This window comes from Rhinopithecus bieti, unplaced genomic scaffold (genome assembly GCF_001698545.2).
Source record: "Rhinopithecus bieti isolate Rb0 unplaced genomic scaffold, ASM169854v2 scaffold_44948, whole genome shotgun sequence".
Classification (NCBI taxonomy): Eukaryota; Metazoa; Chordata; class Mammalia; order Primates; family Cercopithecidae; genus Rhinopithecus; species Rhinopithecus bieti.
In genome coordinates, this window is record NW_016818762.1 from 776700 (window position 1) to 798259 (window position 21560).

A 21560-nucleotide genomic window follows, 5' to 3' on the forward strand; every position below is an offset into this window, starting at 1 on the left:
CGCCTACAAGGGGATGTCCCAGCTGTGGGTCAGTCTGGTAACACATACTTGGTGAGCATTCACTAGGTGCCAGGTACTGTTTCATGCATGGGGAGGCGGCAGTGAGCACAGGAGAGGGTCTCTACCCTCAAGGAGCTTACCTTCTAAATGAGGAACTTCCATGCCCATGGATTGTGCAACCAGCCCAGATTTAGCACTGCTGTGGTGTGCCACTGACACTCTCCCTTTTGTAGCTGAGGCACTTTTCATCACTGGCTGATCTGTTCTGTCCTTACAATAATGGACATCCTTTTTCTAATCACGTGTGAAGGTCATGGCATAGGAACCGGCCTGAATTGAAAGCTAACGCCTCTTATAAATCCGGATCACATAGCTGCCTGTGTCTCAGACTGGTGTGCCTGGAGTGGCAATCACTGAGAAGCATCTCTTGAAGGTAGATTTTATTTCTCAGATTCTCCACTGATTATATTAAGTGGGACAGAAAAATGTGTTCAAATTGCTTATCACTATTTAATGGGGAGGTCTAGAAACATTGTTTCAGAGACTCCTTCTCTCGTTATTTTGGTTTCGAGTCCTTTCCAAATCTGAAAGCCAGTGTATCAATATTGCTGGACTGTTCTTCTTGAGATAATTGAAAAATGAAAATGGCTACAGCTGTGGAATAACAACGATCCCCCTGTCAGGGACCAGATGCATGGCAGGACACGTTACTGTCACGCCTGGAACGAGAAGGGGGCTGGCTGGGTGTGAGCCGCTCAGGTTTCTGGACAGAGTCCTGACACCGTCTCCTTTGTAGCAGCATTCTTTAGGGCAAGAGTCAGGACTGGGACTGCTGAGCAGGGTCATGAGGATTTCTATGCACGGGGTGGAGGAAGGCTCTCCAGGAGGTAGGTACCAGCACCCAGCCAAAAGAAGACAACTGACCAGCCTATATCACCCAGGAGGATGGTGAAAGGTGGGCTAAAGCTGCCACAGTGTCCTCCTCTTCAACATCACGGGCTCTTTCCCAAAGCAGACAAGTCACTGCTGCTGCAAATGCCATGTGAACAAATTAATTAACTTTTTTGAACTGCCAAAGATCAGCTAGTCTTAAAAGTTATGAGATGCTTTAGCGTTCTCTGCAGCTCAGGGAGGGCCCTTCAGTTAAACCCATTTCTAAAGTTAATGGGAAAAAGCTAATGGATTCTGAAGGACAGCAGTAACGTATATAAAATACTTCTCAGGGGATTTGGGGCTGGAGGAGATAGAATCATGAAAAAGTACTGGAAGAAAAATACTTGACTTTCTGTCTCAAAGCCTGGCTTTGCGAGTGCATCTTTCTGGAAACAGTTGGTTGTGCCCCAGCTGCTGAAGCAAGTGTGCCAAGTGGTGATGATTCCCACTTTCTCCCAGGAGGAGGAGGAGGTGCAGAGACGGTCATGCACGGCAGGAGGTGCTGGAGAGACAAGGTGGCGGCCTGTGTGCCAGCAGGCTGTTCACCGCTCCCAGGAACGGTTTGCTCCATCTGTTCTTAGTCAATGAACATTTCAGATGGGAGGTGGCTACTCTGTCTCCTCTCTACCTTACCTCATCTCTCCAACCACAGGCCAGAGAACTGGCTGCCAACAGGCTTTTCAGCCTGGAGGCTGTAACCTGAGGCTGACTTAAGAATCAGGAGTTGTATCCATATACATCATAGCAGGATGTTTTTAATTTGCTATAGTCAGGTAAACCAGTGACCCTGAAAAACTGCTGGATTCCTTAAATACTGCATGCCACTCTCCTGCTCAGAAACCTTCAATGGTTCCCCATTTCCTATCTATACCTCCCTAGTTTTCCAAATACATTTCTTACCAATAACTGTAAGAGCCCTATGCGATGTCCACCGATCCTTAAGCACACTTCATGGTTCCCTATCTCCATAATGCTTCTTGAGCTATGTATTCAACACTCTTCTCTTTCTACCCATGAAAATTCATTCATTCTTTAAGACAGGGTCTCACTCACTCAGGCTGGAGTATAGTGGAACAATCATGGCTCACTGCAGCCTTGACCTCCCCAGACTCAAGCGATTCTCTTAGCCTCCTGAGTAGCTGGGACTACAGGTGTATGCCACCACACACAGCTAATTTTGTAGTTTTGTAAAGCTGAGGGTCCACCATGTTGCCCAGGCTGGTCTCAAACCCCTGAGCTCAAGTGATCTGTCTTCCTCGGCCTCCCCAAGATACTGAAACTACAGGTGTGAGCCTCCACACCTGTATACAAATGCTTTTTCCTTTAAAAAAAATCAAGATTTCTCCTTAATGAACATGTTCCTGACTGCTCGTGATGGAATGAGCTCTTCCTTTTTTGAATTCGTATAGCGTTCTCTGTCTACAAATACTTGTGACTCTCCATTTTGCCTTGGAGAGTCAAGAATGTTTAACATAGACATTAATTCCTTAACTTCCCATCTGCCATAGTATGCTCTGTGGAACTCTAGGTTCACAGACTATTACTGGTTCTTAAAGTTTAAAAAGTGCTTTTCTTTGTCAAATAATTTGAGAATTGCTTGGTTAGATAGGTTTCTTTCTGAAGTACTTCTCAAAAGTTTCAGTGTGCTAACCTTCATTACAAAACTTCAAGAGAATTTGATATGTGGCAGTTTCCCAAGCTCACCTGGCCATCAAGAATGAAGAGATCAGGCTGCTTGTGGTTAATGACAGGTAAACCCACATGTGTATAATGGATGGTTTTCCTGAGTAGCTCTATGGAAGTTCACAGTCCAGGAAATGAGGAAACACATTATCTATATAAATGTATATATATTTTTTTTTGAGATGGGAGTCTTGCTTTGTTGCCCAGGCTGGAGTGCAGTGGCATGATCTCAGCTCACTGCAACCTCCATTTCCCGGGTTCAAGCAATTCTCCTGCCTCAGCCTCCTGAGTAGCTGGGACTACAGGCACGGATCACCACGCTTGGCAAATTTTTTGCACTTTTAGTAGAGATAGGGTTTCACTGTGTTAGCCAGGATGGTCTCAATCTCCTGACCTCATGATCCCCCCGCCTCGGCCTTCCAAAGTGCTGGGATTACAGGTGTGAGCCACCGTGCCTGGCCTATAAATGTATTTTTAAAGCATCCTGTAAGGTAGTTATAGGGAATGTGGATAACCTTTTTGCAAAAGGGATACTTCCTGGCAAATTAATCCATTTTTATAGGTTTCTGAGTACAGAAGTTTCTTAAAGTGAGAAGTATTTCTGTTCACACTTTACATCTTGCATCTTGTATAGTGCAGGTAATAGATAAGGCTGCACAAGAAATATTTATGAAATAAATGAACAACCTTTTACAGCTCGACACCAAGGAAAAGCGTTTTCATCCTCTAGAAAGATGACCAGCATATTGGATCAACAATCACTATGGCAATCACAGTGACTGCCCAGCCCTGTGTTCTCTGCACACAATGAAGTAACTTTGTTCTTGTTTATCTGCTGTCCTAAGTGGTCCATGGCCCACACGGGCTCATCAGCTTGACACACTGTGACAGGAATGCTGAGTACCGAGAACAAGGAACACAGTCACAAACACCAGGCCTGGGATAGCCCTGTTTCGGCCCCAGAAGCCGCCCTTACCTGGTAGCAGGTACCCAGTTCTTTTCCGTTGGCTGAGAAGGACAACATGCCCATTGCCAGATCCACAAGACAGCCGATCTCCAGGTCCACGTTGCTCCGATTTGATCTCTGGGAACTGGCCACTATGTCCCCGCCCCAGACCATGTAGCAGTTGCTGCGTTTCACACTAGGAGCCAAGACAGGAAAAGGCAGAGAATCTGGACTGGGGCAGTTTGTAATCAAGACTCAGGAATGAAATGAAAATAGCTACAGAAACTTTCCTAGGAAGCTTTCTGTTCAGCCCCAGATAATTTTTTTTTTCTTAAATGAGTTTATTTAGCTTCACCCCCATTTACTCAGACACCAACCACTCAGTGTAGGGGTGTGGCAATCTATTCAGGCTACCTCCTTCCAAAGAGCACAATGTTCAGAGAACTGTTTCCAGACTCAGCATCAACACACCTTTGTGAAACAGATCAGGGAATGGTAGCATCCCACCACAGAGATGGGAAATTGAGGCATGGGGTGAATGACCACCTTTGGCAAACTTACATGGGGATTTGGAATAAGAGGCAGAAACAAAAGTCTGGTTTCAGAGTCCCAGTCTGGTAACCAGCACAAAAGGCCATAAAACACTTGAAAACTCAGGCCCACATTCCTTAGGATGGCTGGCCTGGGCTCCCTACGAAGTAGTTTTTCTCTGACACCTTGCCACTACCTTGACTTATATGCCCCTGTCCTTCCCAGTGCCTTGGAGTTCTGCCTCCCGCACTACTGGCTAACCATCAACTTAGGTGCCTTGCTTAGCTTTCTGTCTACCAACCCCCAGAATACAAAACTCCATTATAGGTATTTACACTTAAAATCAAACTGTAATCATGAAAAAGTCCTTAGGGCTCCAAAGCCCAATCCCTTAATTGTAGGATTTCACATCCCAGGTGAGCTGTGGAGATGTGCAGTGGCTGAGGTGATTCTCACAGCTCCCCACCATGGGCAAGAGATGACTGATTCTTTCTCCTTCTAAACCCACACTGGTGTACGTCAGCTCAGGCACCTGGTCCCTCGAAGTGACATGACATGACTTTTCTCAAGTTAAATCAAAGGGTGACTCTATACCTGATGCAAGAGCAGCCCCTTTAAACATCTTAGGGTCAGTGTGATGTGACTCAGCCCGGCTTCCTGTTGTGGTACTCAGCATGGAGGGCAAAGCCACACAGGGCCAGGGACAGTACATCTGGCACCGTGGGGTGGGTAGATCCTGGAATAGATTCTGTCAACTCTGAGAGTTGCTCCACCTCTCGGGATGATGTTCTTATTTGAAAAACCAAGGGTTCACTTAGGATTCGCCAAGGTTCCTTCTGCCTGTAGAAGTCTATCACTTTCTCCCTTGGTAAGCATGCATTAATTTCCTGTCCTCTCCTTTGGGGCAACAATGGGTCTGCTCACTTCCTGTGAAAGCCATCATGCTCACTTCCTGTGAATGCCCTCCTCCTGCTCACTTCCTGTGAATGCCTTCCTCATGCTCACTTCCTGTGAATGCCCTCAGGCAGGGGCCAGTGCCAATAGCCTCTTTCAAAGAGTTATAGCATTATTAGAGTTCCATAACTGCAGCCATGTTAGTACTACTTTTTAGTGATTAAGATGCTAGCCACACTGATGACTAATACAGAATTCACTTAATAATGTATTCAAGCTGTGGGAATGTGAAGCAGTTGGCTTTGGTCATATATTAAAGACCTAAATTCAAAATGTCCTAAAGCATCTGTAAACAGATTTTGTATTTATTTCTTATTACGTAGGACAAAGAAGTAAGAATTATTGAATGTGTACCATACAGTATGTCTTCTCCTAGGTGCTAAAATGTTAATTTCCACAGTAAGTATGGCCACGGAGACTCAGATAAATCAAGTAATCGATCTCGTATGGTAGAGCCAGCAAACTGGAATTACAAACTCAAATGAGGTGGACACTTCTGCCTTTTCTTCTGGCTGAAGAACAAAGCCTGGATTGGTCAATTACTTTAGAATCCTTTCCTTTCCAATCTAAACCAGATGTTGCTCACAGCATCTATTTTGGCTTTCATAGTGATGGACATTCAATAACAGGAATAATAATTATACAGCTGACCCTTGAAAAACATGGGTTTGAATTGCATGGGTCCATTATACATGGGTACACTTACAGGTGAATTTTTTTCAAGCACACATGGATTGAAAATACAGTGTTCACAGGGTGCAAAACTCACATATAGGGAAGGCTGACTTTTCCTATACCGGGGTTCAGTGCTGATTGCAGTGATTGAGTATGAGTGGATTTTGGTATAGGTGGAAGATGCTGGGGCAAATCTAGCTCAGATACCAAGGGATGACTGTAGTTGAAATTTATTGAGTGCTTGAGTTGAGGCACTGTCCTAAGAATTTTTCTATGAATTAACTTATTTAATCCTCACAATACTCCGTGATAATAGAAACTATTATCCTCATCTTATAGATGAGGAAATCAAGGCCCAAGGAGATTAAGTGACTGGTCCAATGTCATACCCCTACAAACCCAGGCAGTTTATTCTAAAGACAGCACTTTTTTTTTTTTTTTTTTTTTTTTTTTTTTTTTGAGATAGAGTCCTGCTGTGTTGCCAGGCTGGCGTGCAGTAGCACGATCTTGGCTCACTGCAACATTCGCCTCCTGGGTTCAACCAATTCTCCTGCCTCAGCCTCCCGAGTAGCTGGGACTACAGGCATGTGCCACCATGCCCAGCTAATTTTCGTATTTTCACTAGAGACAGGGTTTCACCATGTTGGCCAGGATGGTCTCAATCTCCTGACCTCATGATCTGCCCACCTTGGCCTCCCAAAGTGCTGTAATTACAGGGATGAGCCACCGTGCCCGGTCTAAGCCAGCACTCTTAACCAGCTGCTGGTCCCTCATGACACAGTGACTGTGACTCACCTCTGGCCACTAGTCTTTGGTGAGCCAATATTCTCTAAAGGGCACTGGTTGCAAGACGTTCCTGTCTTTGTAGGGAGCAAAAGCCAGCTTGAAAAACAACTTACGACATCTCTACATATGGCCGTATAGGGAAAAGATGCTCCTGTACCTCACGTAGGTGGGGAACAGAGGGAAACCACAAGCCACAGTCTCCCGAGTCACCTCTGGAGCACATCTGGCCAACAATCCCTTCTCTGGCAGCGCCAGCAGACCAGTTGGAGGGTATGGTGTGCCTAGAATGTGCTTGCCCCTAAAGTTTCCTAATTTCTATTTGGTGGTTATTATTCATGAAGTCTTAGTGTCTCTTTGATTCCTTATGCTTTCAACCATTATAAGCTCTTGGGAGGAGGAATTCTGAGTGTATCAGTTAGTGTGTGATGTGCTATATCTTTTTATTTCTTCTGAATCAACTTCTCTCAAGCACCCAGAGATTTTCTGTCTTGTTCTGATGTTGTAGAAATTGGGACTTGCCCAGAGGTCCTGGAAAAAACTCTGAGAGAGATCACGTACCCCACTGCCGGTCTATACTTTCCATCCCTGGGTCACAGTTTATATACATGATGAAGTTCTTCTCTATTTTCACTAGCACTTTTTCTCACTGTCATAGTACTGGTTTGTTTATTTGAAGCCTGTACTTCATTTTCTCCTTTTAAGAGAGGCTGAGATGTTTCCTTCTTTGGGTGTGGGATGGAAGAAAAAGATTGGGGGGAGGGACTGAGAAGCCCGATGGCTAACCCTGCCACTTGGAAGCCCTCTTACCTTTCGTGCACCCGGCCTCTTTCATCCCCTAGGGTGACAGTCACTGTGCAGTTTTTATTCAGGTCAAACTTTTCACTGTACAAGTGATAGTCTGGAGTCACCCATCCGACCCAGACACAGGATGGATCCTGTCCAGCAAAGACGCGGACGGCATAGTAGCACTGCTGTGGAGAGAATGCAGACGGGAGTCAATGGCCCCCATCCAGTTGAGGAGAGGGGGCCCAAGAGGCAGAAATAACACAGCAGCTCACTTGGCCCCTTTTTGATTTCTGGAAAAGTGCACACTAGTAGAGGTAGACTACATGCTAGATCTGGAAGGCAGGCTGAATAGGGATTCTGGCTTCCTAATTTTTCCTTTCTATTTTGCTGTAGCATCTGGCAAAGCAAATGCTTAAGCTAATCTATCACCCTTTGCCCAGAAGACGCTGGTGCTGAAATCAGGAGATGCTGTGGATGGAAGCAGTGGCAACTGCTCAGAATGGCAGCACAGAGCCCTAACCCTCTCCTGGGCACCAGGGCAGATCTGGGCTGCAGGAGAGAGCAGGCACAGTCTCTGCCCTCAGAGAGAGTGGTCAAGGGTCACAGTGTTCTTGTTACACTTTCTCCTTCTACAAGGAGGTCCAGTGTTTTTTTCTGGAAAGTCTTGAAAGAGGTTGCTTAAGAAAGAGTTCATGTCACGGCCAAATGTGCTTTGTATAGCTGTCACACTCAACTACAGGCAGTATTGAGAAGTATTGCAGTTTTTGGCAGGGCTCACACAGTTCATGGGGTTATCACTGTGTTACAACAATAGCTACAGCACTGAGGCAGGTGACTACCTCATCATTTTCCTTATGAAACTGTGCAGATTCATTCTTAATGAAGTGGCTCTTACTTGCAGTCTGTCAAATTTTCTTGACCGGAAGAAAAAAGGGTCAGCTAGACAAACCTGGGTTTAAATCTTGACACTGCCAGGTATTCATCATGTGACTCTGGACAAACCATTTGTCCTCTCTGTGCAAAATATTATGCATAATATTATCCATTTCAGGGCTTGCTGATTAATGTTAAATGAATTAAATGGAGATTAAATGGGAAGGTGACAATGTGCCAAGCACAGTGTCCCATACACACTAAGTGTGTGAATCTTACTCCTGATGAAGGTGACCCTACAAATTTAGGATTGTTGGATAACTTTACAGAAGGGTTGACACACATGCATTGCTTCCATAAACTTTTTTTTTTTTTTTGGCCAGATGCTAAAGAAGAATGAGCAAAAGAAAGAAAAATCAGGAGGTACTTTTTGACTACTGTCTAGGGACCAGAAGTAGCTTCCATTTTCTGTGCTGGCTTCTTGCTCTTCTTCTCATTTGATTGCTTTTAACATCACTCCTAGTACTGCACAGAGACATGGGGGAGCTGACTCACAAAAGTTTACACAAAAAAAGCAAACCAAAAGATTGAATTGAGCGCCCTCCACTGATGCTCATTTCAATCAGAAAGGCAGTGTTGGGTTCCTGATGGCAAATGGGCAGCAAGTACCCAAAGATACCCAATTAGGAGCTCCAGGTAGAGCTTTTGCTTTGCACTGAGTAACTGTATTTCTTTTCCCCACTTGAGAAATGCCATAGATGTGTTCTGGAAGCATCAGGATGGATATTAAAAGACAGAGTAATTGGCAATTAAAGAGGATCTCTAGACAGATCTTTGCTGTAAGGGGCATATTACCAGGCACAACGAAGAATCAAATAATTAAAACCATAATTGAGCACATTTACTTACTGTTGTTGTATGAGAGAGTATTTCTTGCATCTGTTTCCTGGGGGAAAGATAATCCATGTTTTAGTTATTCAGCTGTTTAGGGAATCCCACAGTTCCGACAGGCAATTGATCTACCTTTAATGATCAAGGCAAGTTTAAGAAAGTGGCTACTTCCTAGACACAAGTGATTGCAACTAGTCTTGGGACTGTTCATTTGTAAGCTGTTAACACAAGGCAGGGATGCGACTCCCAACTCTTATCCCTCAGCCCAGAGGGTAAGTTAGATGGTAAGTTGAGAGTGAGGATGGAAGACTGCAATAGTACAAGCGGGGATACCTCTGAATAGGTTATCCTATTCTCTCAAGCAGCTATGCTTGTTTAAAAGCTTGGTAGAAAGCAAAACTCTAGAGGAAACTCCAATAAGACGGCTCCAGGCAGCAGACATACATCAATGATTAAAAATAGACATCAGGGGAAAGAAAGACAGCAAGGAATAGATTCCTTATCAGGAAGAAAGAAGACACATTGCCCATGAATCACACAGCTGCAGAGTTGGACAATGCCCATAGTTATGCAAAGGAGGCAGTATCTGCCTCCAGAAACTTCTCATTACACACAAAACCAAAAATAATTGCACCCTCTTATGCCCTCACAAAACACAGGAGTTGTGGGCAGCAAGGAAGGTAGGGGCTCCGAGTTCAAGAAGAGCAGCAACTTTTCCACCAGATGCGTCTGTTTAGCATGATTGGCACCTTAATTGTGCACGGGTGCACACACATCCTCTTTTTTTTTTTTTTAACCTGACTGAAGGCAGAGAGAACCCTATCTATGGAGTTCCTCTGCTGAGTTAGGGTAAAAAGCAGAAAACCCACTTTACAGCAGATTCAATGAGTGCCTCTGAGAACCGGAGGCCTCACCCTCACCTTTTCTGGAAGGCTTCACTGTCCAGACAGGGGCTGTGGCTGAAGGAAGAGTGGCACTCAACAGGCATGCTCAAGCGGCAGTAGATCATGTCGGCATTGCTATGCTGTGTGCCAAATGTCTTATGGGTCACCTTGAGACACGGAGGGCTGTCCATGGTGCCATCAATCCTCATGACCTGGAAACAGGACGAGTCCTTACCTTGACATACCAAAGGGCCTGACCTTGACCCAGTCCCTGCTTCCCTCGTGGACGTGCACATGGCAAGGCATTCTGTGAACTACAGAAGTAAGCTGTGTCCAGTGATAATCAAACTATGATTCTCATCATTACTTGGGCCTTGTCCTGTAGGAAGAAACAGATCTGCTCCCGGCTAGGGAAACTAGAGATTTAAAAGCATGCTCACTGGGTTCTCTGTAAGGCCAAGGGTGGAGAATAAATGCGCCAGAGTGGGGTAGCATCTGGCAGACACAGCGTAGTGTTCACAGAGGCTAACCTTTTAGGGCAGGGGGCAAGTGGCTAAAGAAGATAATCTTTCCAAGCGCTGTGCTTGTCACTGGGCATGAGAACATCTAAAGGAAGGGGCCAAAGTAATCCCAAAGCTCAGGAAGGATGTCCAGCTCCTGAGGAGGGCACCCTCCCAACCCAGCCCAGCTCTCTTCTCTGCCACAGTCATGGTCTGAAGGCTGAAGCTCCTGGATCCTCCTCCCAATACTGGAGAAAGCTGCAGTTCCTAGGCACAAGCATTGCAGGGTGCACAGTTGAGGGAGAAAAGGTCAGAAATGGATTTTTGCAATGTGTGTGGAGAGGGAAATGCAGGGATACAGGTGAAATGAACTGAGGCTTACAATAATAATTTTCTTATAATCTGAGCCTCTTCTTTGCTCTCTGGAGAGCTGTTCTTGTCCTGGGTCCTATGAGAATACTTCATATTTGTGTGGTTTGTATATTTTTCTAAGCAGAGGGCCTCTAGGGGTTTATGACCTCCAAAAGTTTAAGAGTCACTTTTCTAAAGTAATGGTTAGGAAGGAATCAGAGAAATAAAAGTCTCTACTATTTAACTGAGGAAGAAAGTGGGGCATTAAGGTTGATGCTTGTTGAATTCAGATGGGAGGATGAGTGAAGGAACTTACAGTGAGGTTGAAGCAAACCATTGAATCTACCTTGACTACAGCTACAATGGGGCTGATCTGTCTGGCATTTTTTTTAATCAACACTCTTTCCCCATCCACCATGGAAAAACCATGGTCTGTGAACCAAAACAGAGGCAAGTCTAAGTCGATGTAGGGCCAGAACCAAAGTTAGGCTCCTTACAATCTTTGGCCCCTCTCTGCTCCCCCTAGAAGATGGGGATAGATTACTCAATGATCACACGTCAGCTTAAAATCTGGGCGACACTATCTAAAATTTAAATAGGTCCTACAAGACATCAAGTCATGGGTGGGTAAGAACATACATGTTCAGTACACATAATCTTGAATATAGGTACTGAACTTTTAAATTTTTTTTTTTTTTTTTTTTTGAGATAGAGTCTTTCTCTGTCCCCCAGGCTGGAGTGCAGTGGCACAATCTCACTGCAAGCTCCGCCTTCCGGGTTCACACCATTCTCCTGCCTCAGCCTCCCGAGTAGCTGGGACTACAGGCACCCGCCACAACACCCAGCTAATTTTTTGTATTTTTAGTAGAGATGGGGTTTCATCATGTTAGCCAGGATGGTCTTGATCTCCTGACCTCGTGATTCGCCTGCCTCAGCCTCCCAAAGTGTTGGGATTACAGGCGTGAGCCACCTTGCCCAGCCTAAATTTTTTAAATAAAAAAACTGCTTCAAGAGACAGGGTCTCTCTCTCTGTCACCCAGGCTACAGTGCAGTGATGTGATCATAGCTCACTGCAGCCTCGAACTCCTGGGCTCAAGGGATCCTCCCACCTCAGCTTCCAAGAAGCTGGGATTACAGGTGTGAGCCACCACACCCAGCCTGAACTTAAAAAAAAAAAAAAAAAAAAAAAGTTTAAGGTCTCTGGATACTATATTACTATGACAATACAGTATAGGAACATCCAGAGCAAATGCAGTGGACCAAAATGTTGAGAGTCGATCTGCAGGGTTGTATGTGCAAGGCTGCTGTCTCTCGTGAGATGCCACTGGGCGGCCCCAATTAACGTGCCTGCAACTGCAGCTCTAAGGCCCAGCGGGGCGGTGGCTGGTAAGTGGCCAGGGCATGGACTCAGGTAAGCAGCTGCCTGTTGACAGGAGACTTAGGGGGAGCTTTGGGCCTTGGTCCACCTGACCTGCCAGGGCCACACACGTTGTGTAACATTACCTCTATGTGTGGATGGTCCTTTGGCACGTTGACAAACGTCGGGAGGTGCTTGCTGAACCACACAGCAACATCTCTGTTCATGTTGACAGCAAAAGGCTCAAAGCCCTCTTGGAGACCACACATGGTATAAAACTTGAAGGTACTGGCATCTGTCCCGAGATTCATGCGGCCAATCTGAGACAGCCCCAGACAGCAGATGGGCACAAAGCCTGCAGAATAGTTAGAGAGCCCTGCTTTAGCCCGAGGGCACCAGCCCAGGACACTGTGAGGAAGCTAAATCTGTTCTTCCTTAAGGGCTTTGACTCCCAGTAGGACAGATGGGACACAATCCTCTTTTTCTTTCTTTCTTTCTTTCTTCCTGGCACATAAAATCAACAACAGGAGTCCACATGGAGACCACCACTACCCATGGTACATGGGAAAGAAAAGTGAGCTTGGTTCAAAATGATTTGGGAAAAAAATCATCCACTTAAGAATATTCTTAAGATATAAATAAATATCAACTGGAAAGGCAAAACCAGTAAGAGAAAAAGTGAAATTCTTTATCTGTCCCTTAGTTAAAATTGATCTTAGGCCCTGGGAAAATTTAAATACTACCCAAAACAGTGCAGTGAGCCTAAGGAATGACTTGGTGAGATTTTTGCACAAAAACAAAAAGACGGGTAACTATGTGAGATGAAGAATATGTTATTTTGCTGCACTGTAGTAGCCTTTTTACTGTCTCTATGTATTTCATAACATCACGTTGTATACCTTAAATATACAAAATAAAATTTATTTAAAATAAAAAAAAAATGACTTGGTGCAAGTTGCCCAAGTTTTCTGGACCCCAGCATCTTCCCCAGTGACGTGAGAGGTCCTTCACATTTTGAGAGTAGGATTCTAAGAAGTTTTAAATGCTAGCACTAGGATTGTGCTTGTTAACAAAATACAATTTACAAACACCCAGTCTCCTAGCCCACGGTCCTCCTCGGTGCCTACTCAGGAAGGCAGAGTTTCAAGCAGGAGCCAGAGAAAGCTCTTTTCTTCCTTCCTACAGCTATCATCTCTCCAAGCTCACATCTGCAGCCTGATCATGTTAAAAAACTACCACTCAAAACAGACCAAAGCCGAAGTTCAAATGGTTTGGCGTTCTTGTTTGTGGGCTATTTATACATCATAATTGTGGACCAACAAATCAGCAACACAGGGAAAAGCGCTAATTATGTTGGATTTGGGAGGATGTGAGAGGCAGGGAGGCGGCTGGAGGACAGCTGGAGGCTGTAGAGCGTGCCTGGAAGGGTAGGAGTAGTTCTGGGGCTGCTGGATGAGGCAGGTGCTGGAGGTCCCTACAGAAGAAAGCGGTGTTACTCCCTAGGATAAGAGTGGTCATTTCAGGGGACATTTAAAGGCCAATTTTGGGAGCATTTACATCTAACAGTAAAAACTTTCTTTCATAGACACCAAGGCCAAGATGCCCTCTTCCTAGATGGGAGGCTTATATACTATTATCTAAGCCACGGAGTTTCTATGTAAAGAATAAGTTACATAAGTGAAATGTAAATCTCTTGCAAGCTACGTGGTTGCTTTTAGAAACTATAAACTCACTTAGGATACAGACGTGTTTAATACCGTGTCTAAATAAGAGAGAGTATCAATGTGATCCTAGCAAAACGGCAGTGATGTGTGTACAAAAAGCCTCCTCACAGTGCTGCCAACTGAGGACAGACTAGGACCCCTACCTCTCAGGACAGTCAATGGACTGGTCAATGGATGTTGCATACCTGTGCATGTAACATCCTGAGCACTACTATGCTTCTGGTATTTTTGTGACAGGGGCTGCAATGGATGAAACCATTTCCTTTCTATAGACAGACATGTTTATAAATAAAGAACCTTTGGAAATCTGACTACAGTGTAGAATAATTGCTTGCCAGTAGAATTTCTAGGCTCCCCATTGGGAAAGATGGTTTTGCTATGTGCCATGACAAGATGTGAAGGAAGAAGAAACTATCCCCATCCCAAGGAGCTTACAGAAATGGAGACAAGGTATGGAATATAAAACAGTGAATGTGCTTGCTGTAAACCATCCCTCATCTCAAGACAGTATTTTGGTTATTCTACTAAGGGAGGTAACTAAACCAAGAAAGCCACCAGTATAGGTTTATCTTGGAGCCATGAACATGAAGATCATGAAACAGTCCAGCCTTGATGTGAGCACAGAATAGGACAGCTTAAGAAAACCCCCCTATTCCATTCTTCTCCATGAACCTGGGTGGTGCAATAAGTGAGCAGCAGGGGTGAAAGCCTCAGTGGGAAGCAGCAACAATGAGGATTTGACCTCAGGACATAAAAATAATGTCCTAGTCACAGACCCATTGACAATGTAAGGGGGAAAAGGTAATAATTGCGTAAGACTTCTTTTTTTTTCTAAGGATGTTGAGCTCCTCCTCATTCCTAAGCATCAGTAGAGAGGACAGCACTTTAATAAGGCTAAAACTAAGGACATGAGGAGTTAACGGACTTGACCAAGATCACGGGAAGGGCAAGTGACAAAATGGGATGAGATCCTTTATCCTCGAGTCACAGGCCAGCTGCCAGTCAGTGTGTGAGAGGGAGTGAGTGTTCAGGGGACGAATGCCCCAGATTTAAACGGTAGTTATGACTGGGCCAGTGGACTGCATTCACTAGGGAGTAAAGTGTTGCCCCTGTGGGGCAGAAGGCTTCTCTACAGGGAGAGTTGCACACTCCATGGGAAAAGACAGGGTGTAACAAAAGTCATGGATGTAAGGGCAATGGGAGGCACAGAGTATTGGGGACCTCTGGGAGGCTAAGTGGAAGCGGCTGGGACAGGTCTGTAAAACAGCAGCAGAAAAGCTAAATCTAAGGCTTGAGTCAGAAAAGAGAACATCCAAAAGGACAGAGAGGAAAGGTTAATTCTCATAAAGCACCAGCGCTTTCTCCTGGAGAAAATGATTCGATAACTAGATACATTTAATCAGCTCCCTCCACCTGGCTAAGGAGGATCTAGCTAATATCTGCATTTCTAAAACTTCTTTATTTGAGGCATTTAAAAATCTTGTAACTTTATAACTCTTCATGAAAGATAGATAAGGGGGAACAACCATGGCACGCTAAACCACAATAGCGAATATTTACCAAATACCTTGTAAATGTCAGGCTTTGTGCTCTACAGATATATCTCATTATTATGCCAGTTTTACAGATGAGGAAACTGAGACTTAGAAAGTGGACTTGCTCAACATCTGCTACCTGGTAAACTGCAGAGTCAGCATGTGAACGAAGTTGCCTGAGCAGGAGTCCACAGCAAGCAATGGGGACTGAGGCCAGGATGCCTGCTTTCTAATTGTCATGTAAGCTAACTTGCTTTGTATCAGTTACATTGCTTTCAAATGATTTTCCGTGTCAAGTAGTTCACCTGTTTGTCTCTAGATTAGACAGATGGAGACCCATGACTGCAACACACTCCAGGGCCCTTACAGGAAAAGGGCTACCTGTACACAGCCCACCACATGGCACTCTAGAATTCACCTGGTTAAAGGGACCCACTGGGCAAGGTCATGTGGCATTACTATCTGACTGTCACAAAGAAGGATTTCCATGTTGCACACAGCTTAATTAACTCATAGCCTCAAATGAGACTGGAGAAGAAAAAAAATAAGAAGGAAAAGAATACCACCTCCCTACCTGCAGCCTAATAGATACAATCATGCTGACAACTCTGCAGAGGTTTGAGAAGAAAATCTGCAAACGGCACAGTCTTCAGCCAGGTTGTATACAGAAGTTCTTGTCTCAGGAAAGTAATGGCAAGAATATACGCATTTATATTTTGTAGAGGACCCCCAGTTCTGATACACTCGGTATTATAAGGCCTCATACTGGTTTTCTGATTAGGAAGAGGGAGAGCAGGAGGGTAATCTTATAATTCTAGGAGATTGCAAAGAAACCAGCGCTCTCAAAAATCCAAAGGAGAGATCCATTTTCAAACCATTTTAAACTGAAGGAATACATCAAAGAGAATAGCTACCAGCAAGGGAAAAGCTGACATCTTAGAGACAGGGAGGTAGATGAGCGCTCAGACCGTTCCCGGGGTGTTTCTGGGAGTTCAGTCCAGCAGTACATGTTGTACCCCTTTCTTCCCATTTCCTGCTAAGCTTTGCAAAGACAGAGTTACAGGACAACACGGAGATGCTCACAAGCCTTGCAGAAAACAAAGGAAACAATAGGCCACGCTCCCCTGCCACAGCCGCTTTCTGAAACACAAGACCCATCTGGAGAGAGAATGACAGGGGACCCTGGGTACCAGCGTGCGTGCCTGCAGGTGGCAGTGACGCTTCCCACAGATAAGTTTCATTTTCTGTCTATTGAAAAGCTGCCAACAGAAACAAGGGATCTGTTAAACCCGACAGGTCAATGAGCACGAACAGCCTGGGAGGCTGCCCCTGCAGACACCAAAGCTGTAACAGGAGGCAGGATGTCCCTCGGGGGAGTGCCTGGCAGAGAGGCAGCACAGGAGACCACACCAAAGCCTCTTCCCGATGTCACATTCTGAGGTCTAGCAGGATGTTCCAGATTTTACCTTCCTTTCCTTTAAACAGAGGAAAAGAGAAGCCTAATAGCAAAGGGTTTGCCTTGGAGGCTTCCAAGCTCTCTTCACAGCTCTCAGATACTTCTGGGTGACAACACTGAGAGCTGTGATGGTCCAGTCCAGGGACCAGGGGAGGGAACATTAATTAGAAAATTCTAATGAAGCAGATAAAGGCATATAATCTATGATGTATAAGAGGATGGAAATGACAACTTATAAGTAAGCCAGAGGTAAAAACAGCAATGAACTACCATATCTGCCCCCACTGCTTCCCCAAAAGGGCAAAAGGCTTCCTATGGCCCAGCTCCCACTGGGGTAATGGCTGAAATCAAAGCTGACCTGCTGGCGACCAGAACAACACAAGCAAGCAGGGCATTTTGCTTTATGGGGTGGGGGGTGGTAGGCGCTACAATGCATAACATGTTTTCTTTTCAACAGATGCTTTTCCTAACAACTCAAGGCAAGAATTGCCACCTCTTTCCACTTGACACAGAGAGAAGAGAGATGCTATGCGGTTATTCCAGGCCTTTGGGCTACTGTTATCAAAGAATGGCACGTCGACTTCCTCATAACTACCCTTCCACCAACTCACAAGCCACTGCAGAACTGAAAGAGCTTTCCAATTATCTTGTCTCTGTTATTAAAGTGCATTGTAATACGACAGTATAATGTGCTAACACATTACCGTACAATTCTATTATTAAACAGCATCCTAATAATACTTTGTTATTCTGAAGGTCAAATCACATCCCTGTACACAATAGGCCTATGGGACATTACTTTCATTACAATACAGATGCTCTCTAAAAGCAGGGATATGCTCAAATATCCCTCCCCTTTATAGTATTCCTCTGCTCAAACCCCATAACGGCCCCTCATTTCCTAAAGGGTGAAGTCCAAGGATGCTTGGCTCAAAGACAATAGCTTCTTGAATGCAAAGGCTGAGTCTCAGTATTTGAGCCTATAATCTGCACCTTATCTACCTTTCCAGCGTCATCATCCATATATTCCAAACACAAATCTTCTACCCTTTCCTGTAGCTTCCTGGAGCCACAGAACTACTCTTGTTACATCCCCTGATAGGACTAGCCTTCTCCTTACACAGAGACATCTCGTATTCTTTATTTAACATGCAATTCAAATCCCATTCATACACACTTTTCATTCTGTATTAGTCACTCGCCATTGATAACTTACTGTTCTGCATTATCATCTTTTTTACAACAAATGAGCTCCTGAATACTGCTACTACCCACATTTGCATATGCTTTAGACCACTCTGCTCTCACACTTCAGCGTGCATGCAAATCACCAGAGTGTCATGTCAGAATGCAGATTCTGATTCTGGTCTGGGGTTGGGCTAAGATTCCTCATTGCTAACAAGCAGACCATACCTTGACTATCAAGGCCTTGGGTTTTACAAAGTTCTTATAACTCTACACAACATACGAGACTCTTATCTCCTCCTCAGATTTCAACAGACAAGTACCCTCTTCCAGTTCACACAATAGTAGAGCCTGGAAAAGGCCCTGATGTTTGGACTCTGTCTATCCCAAAGAATGACTTTCCTTGGAGATGTGCCTGAATCTCCGAGGCTGTTTTCCTCCTGGCCTCGGAAGGAGGGCACTGCGTGACGGGGGTGCTTGGGAAGCACCTGGTGGTCCTTGTACACTGCCCTGATGTCCACCCACAGAAACCCTCTCCTTTGCCTCTGAACCAGCACACAGGCCATTCCTTCCTCTGGCAACATCATTCTCACCTGTCTCCAAAAACAGAGTTATTTCTTTAAAACTTTGATTTTAAACCTCTTCGGAAGGCATTAAAATGACCCCATTTGACTTTCGTCATTTATCTTTTTAGGAAAATATGACTTGTGTTTTATTTCTCCAAATATTTGGCTCCTAGAAAAACCTTGAAAGGTACAGTTGGATATGCATATTTTAGACAACAGGTATCTGAAAAAAAGTGCGAAAGTCATTTATAAAGCTAAAAATGCTCTAGAAAGAGCATGTATATTACACACACACACTTTCATGTATTTGTGCTCTCTTCCTATGCAGTTATATCGTTTTAGCTTTCTAGGTAGGAAATGTTTCTTTCTGTATAGTCTCAGAAATTTAGGGCTACAAAGAGCCTTCATCATTTACAGAGAGGAAAATGAGTTCCCAAATGGATACATAAAGTCAACTAAGATGTCCCGGGTAGGCAGGAACAGAGGCAGGGTGAGAGTCCACATCTCCTGACGCAGAACAGCCCCCTTCTTGTCCGTGAGGAGGAAACAGTGTGGCAAAGCACCAGGCACAAGGGCATTCACACAGCAGCTGTTAAGTCACTGCCGTTGAATTTTATATCTGTGAAGAGCATTAGATTTTGTTTCATCAATCCTTATATTCTCCGATATAGATGAAGAAAGTAAAGCTAAGAGAGGTCAAACAAATACGCTTTGGGAGCCAATGAGCTTGTTAGGAGCAAGTCCACTGACTTGCATTACACTGTTTCCCCTATATACTAAGAGTCCTGTGTACATAATGTAGTTATACAGACAAGAAATAATAAGCTCCAATTCCTCCTTTGTGTAGCTGGAAGCATGCCCCTGACTGTGGTCTATTCATGGACATTAAAAAATGCAACTCCGGTTGGGTTTCACAGTGTGTCTGAATTTCAAAATAAATTCTATTTCATTCAAGGAAATAGCTAAGTCTAACTTTCGTGTTTCAATGGTTCTCTTCAAAGCATCAAGTTCAATTAAACAAACATGCAGACTGACAATTCAAATCAGAATAAAAGGATAATTCTTTAATTCAGTGATTTTTCTCTCCTGTCAAGGACATTAGTCATATACAATAAGCATTTTCTTTGTAGTACTAGGAAACCTGGAGAATCTTAAAATGCCAAGACACAGGGCAAGGAATTAGCTTCTTGGTTAACGCATCTGAGAGTTCAGAATTTATATGTATGCTGCACACACCAACTATCACTATTATCTCCCCTAATTCTTTGAAATTGCTAGTCTAAGGGATCGTCTTCACCATTAGGGTTTTCAAATGGGCAAAGGATAGTGTAGGCCAAATAAGGAAGTAGAAGAGTTCGCTCAGCTTTCCCTGTATTTTCCTCCAGCCTCATGGAGCTGGGGTTGGCAAAGGGTGTTAGATTTACCATTCTCAATCTCGTAGTCAGCGAAGGCAAGTTCAGAGCCTTTGTTGGTGATCAGCAGCTCCCCATTCAGTGTGAAGATCATTGAAGCATCATCCAGGTTAATCATACATCCAACCACATCTCCTGGCTGCCAGGTACGCCCAAAATACCCACTTCCTTGATGCCAACGCTGGCCCTAGAAAACAAGACTCTAGGGCTTAGAGAAATGGAGTTTCTAGAGGCCCCTGCAGCTGGATAAATGACCGTATCTGCATTATCTCCTAACTAGTAGTGGTACATGATTTCTAGGGGGCACTCAAGGATAACCAACAAGGAGGAGTGGTCTATGTTATAAATGAAACCAAGACACACAAGGTAGCCTAAGTCTCTTGTTCTAGTCACAGCCATGGCAATAATCAGGATTCTCTCTAGGGAAAACTGGTAAGATTTCCTGACATACTGGCTTCATAGTGATCTCTGTGTCACCCCTGGAGTGGAGTCAATGGGCTTGGGTACAAAACCAGATATGGAGGTGATTGTAGAAAGGATTTGGGGTACATGCTCCCCTTCAACAGGGTGAAGAGCAAAGAAACAGTCACCAGACGATGCTCATTCTATGTTTACATTAGCCAGTGGTGGTGGCCACTCGCTTTGAAGTCAGAGATCCAGTAATTTGAGCTTCCATAAAAATGTTTGGAGAAGGAAAACTTGGTCTGAGGATGTGTGTTTGTTAGATATATGGACTCACCCTGCTGCCTTCAAACACAAAGGCTTGGTCATCGGCCCCCAGCTCAACATCAGGCCGACAGCCTGGCCTGGCCCAGCCAACTCGCATGTCTCCTCCAGTCACCACCTCAAACTCAAAATACCACTTTCCAGATCTCACGGCATAAGATCGCTCCACCCGGAAAAATCGGATCTTGTCTATGCTGACTTTCTCCACAGCCGAGTCAGCTATTGTGAGAAGGAAGGCAAACAGAGGGTGTGGAACGGAAAGAGAAAACACAGGCCTTTAATAATTCAGTAGCACTACTCAAAAGAATTTGATGAGAACATCTGAGACTGACCATAGGTCGACTACTATCCAATATGGCGTTCTGTTCATAATAGATCATCATTATCATCACCATACGAGCTACCATTGACTGAGGGTTGCTTCATAGTAGATCTTTTAGAGACCATTTCTCAGTTTTCCCTCACAATAAACCTATGAGGTAGCTAATATTGTCTTCATTTTACTGATGAAGAAATTCAGGCTCAAAGAGGTAAAATCATTTATTCAGTGTCACAGAGCCAATGAACAGAGGAGCAAAGGTACAAACCCAGATTGGACTTCAAAACCATACCCTTAACGACTTACAATTCTGCCCATGTGGCCTACAATACCTCCTGGGGCATGGGACGACGATAACATGCTCATCAATTTTAAGCTGTTGTTCAGATTTTAATCTGAACAAGCTTTTAATTTGGAGATGTGATTACCTGATCTAAAAGTAAGCTGATATTCACACATTTGGAAAATAAGAGCAAAAAATAGTGAC

At 44.4% G+C, this 21560-nt stretch overlaps 1 protein-coding gene across 1 annotated transcript in view; it reads right to left on the reverse strand.

Annotated features, from left to right (window-relative positions):
* Positions 1-21560, reverse strand: part of RYR3 (ryanodine receptor 3) — a 580605-nt gene that overhangs the window by 222752 nt on the left and 336293 nt on the right. The window contains exons 26-32 of the mRNA XM_017857433.1: positions 20768-20973; positions 20041-20215; positions 12297-12505; positions 9979-10154; positions 9077-9113; positions 7316-7479; positions 3593-3758 (exon numbers count right to left, since the gene is read on the reverse strand). Coding sequence (XP_017712922.1) covers positions 3593-3758; positions 7316-7479; positions 9077-9113; positions 9979-10154; positions 12297-12505; positions 20041-20215; positions 20768-20973 — 1133 coding nt within the window. The remainder of the gene's footprint in view (positions 1-3592; positions 3759-7315; positions 7480-9076; positions 9114-9978; positions 10155-12296; positions 12506-20040; positions 20216-20767; positions 20974-21560) is intronic.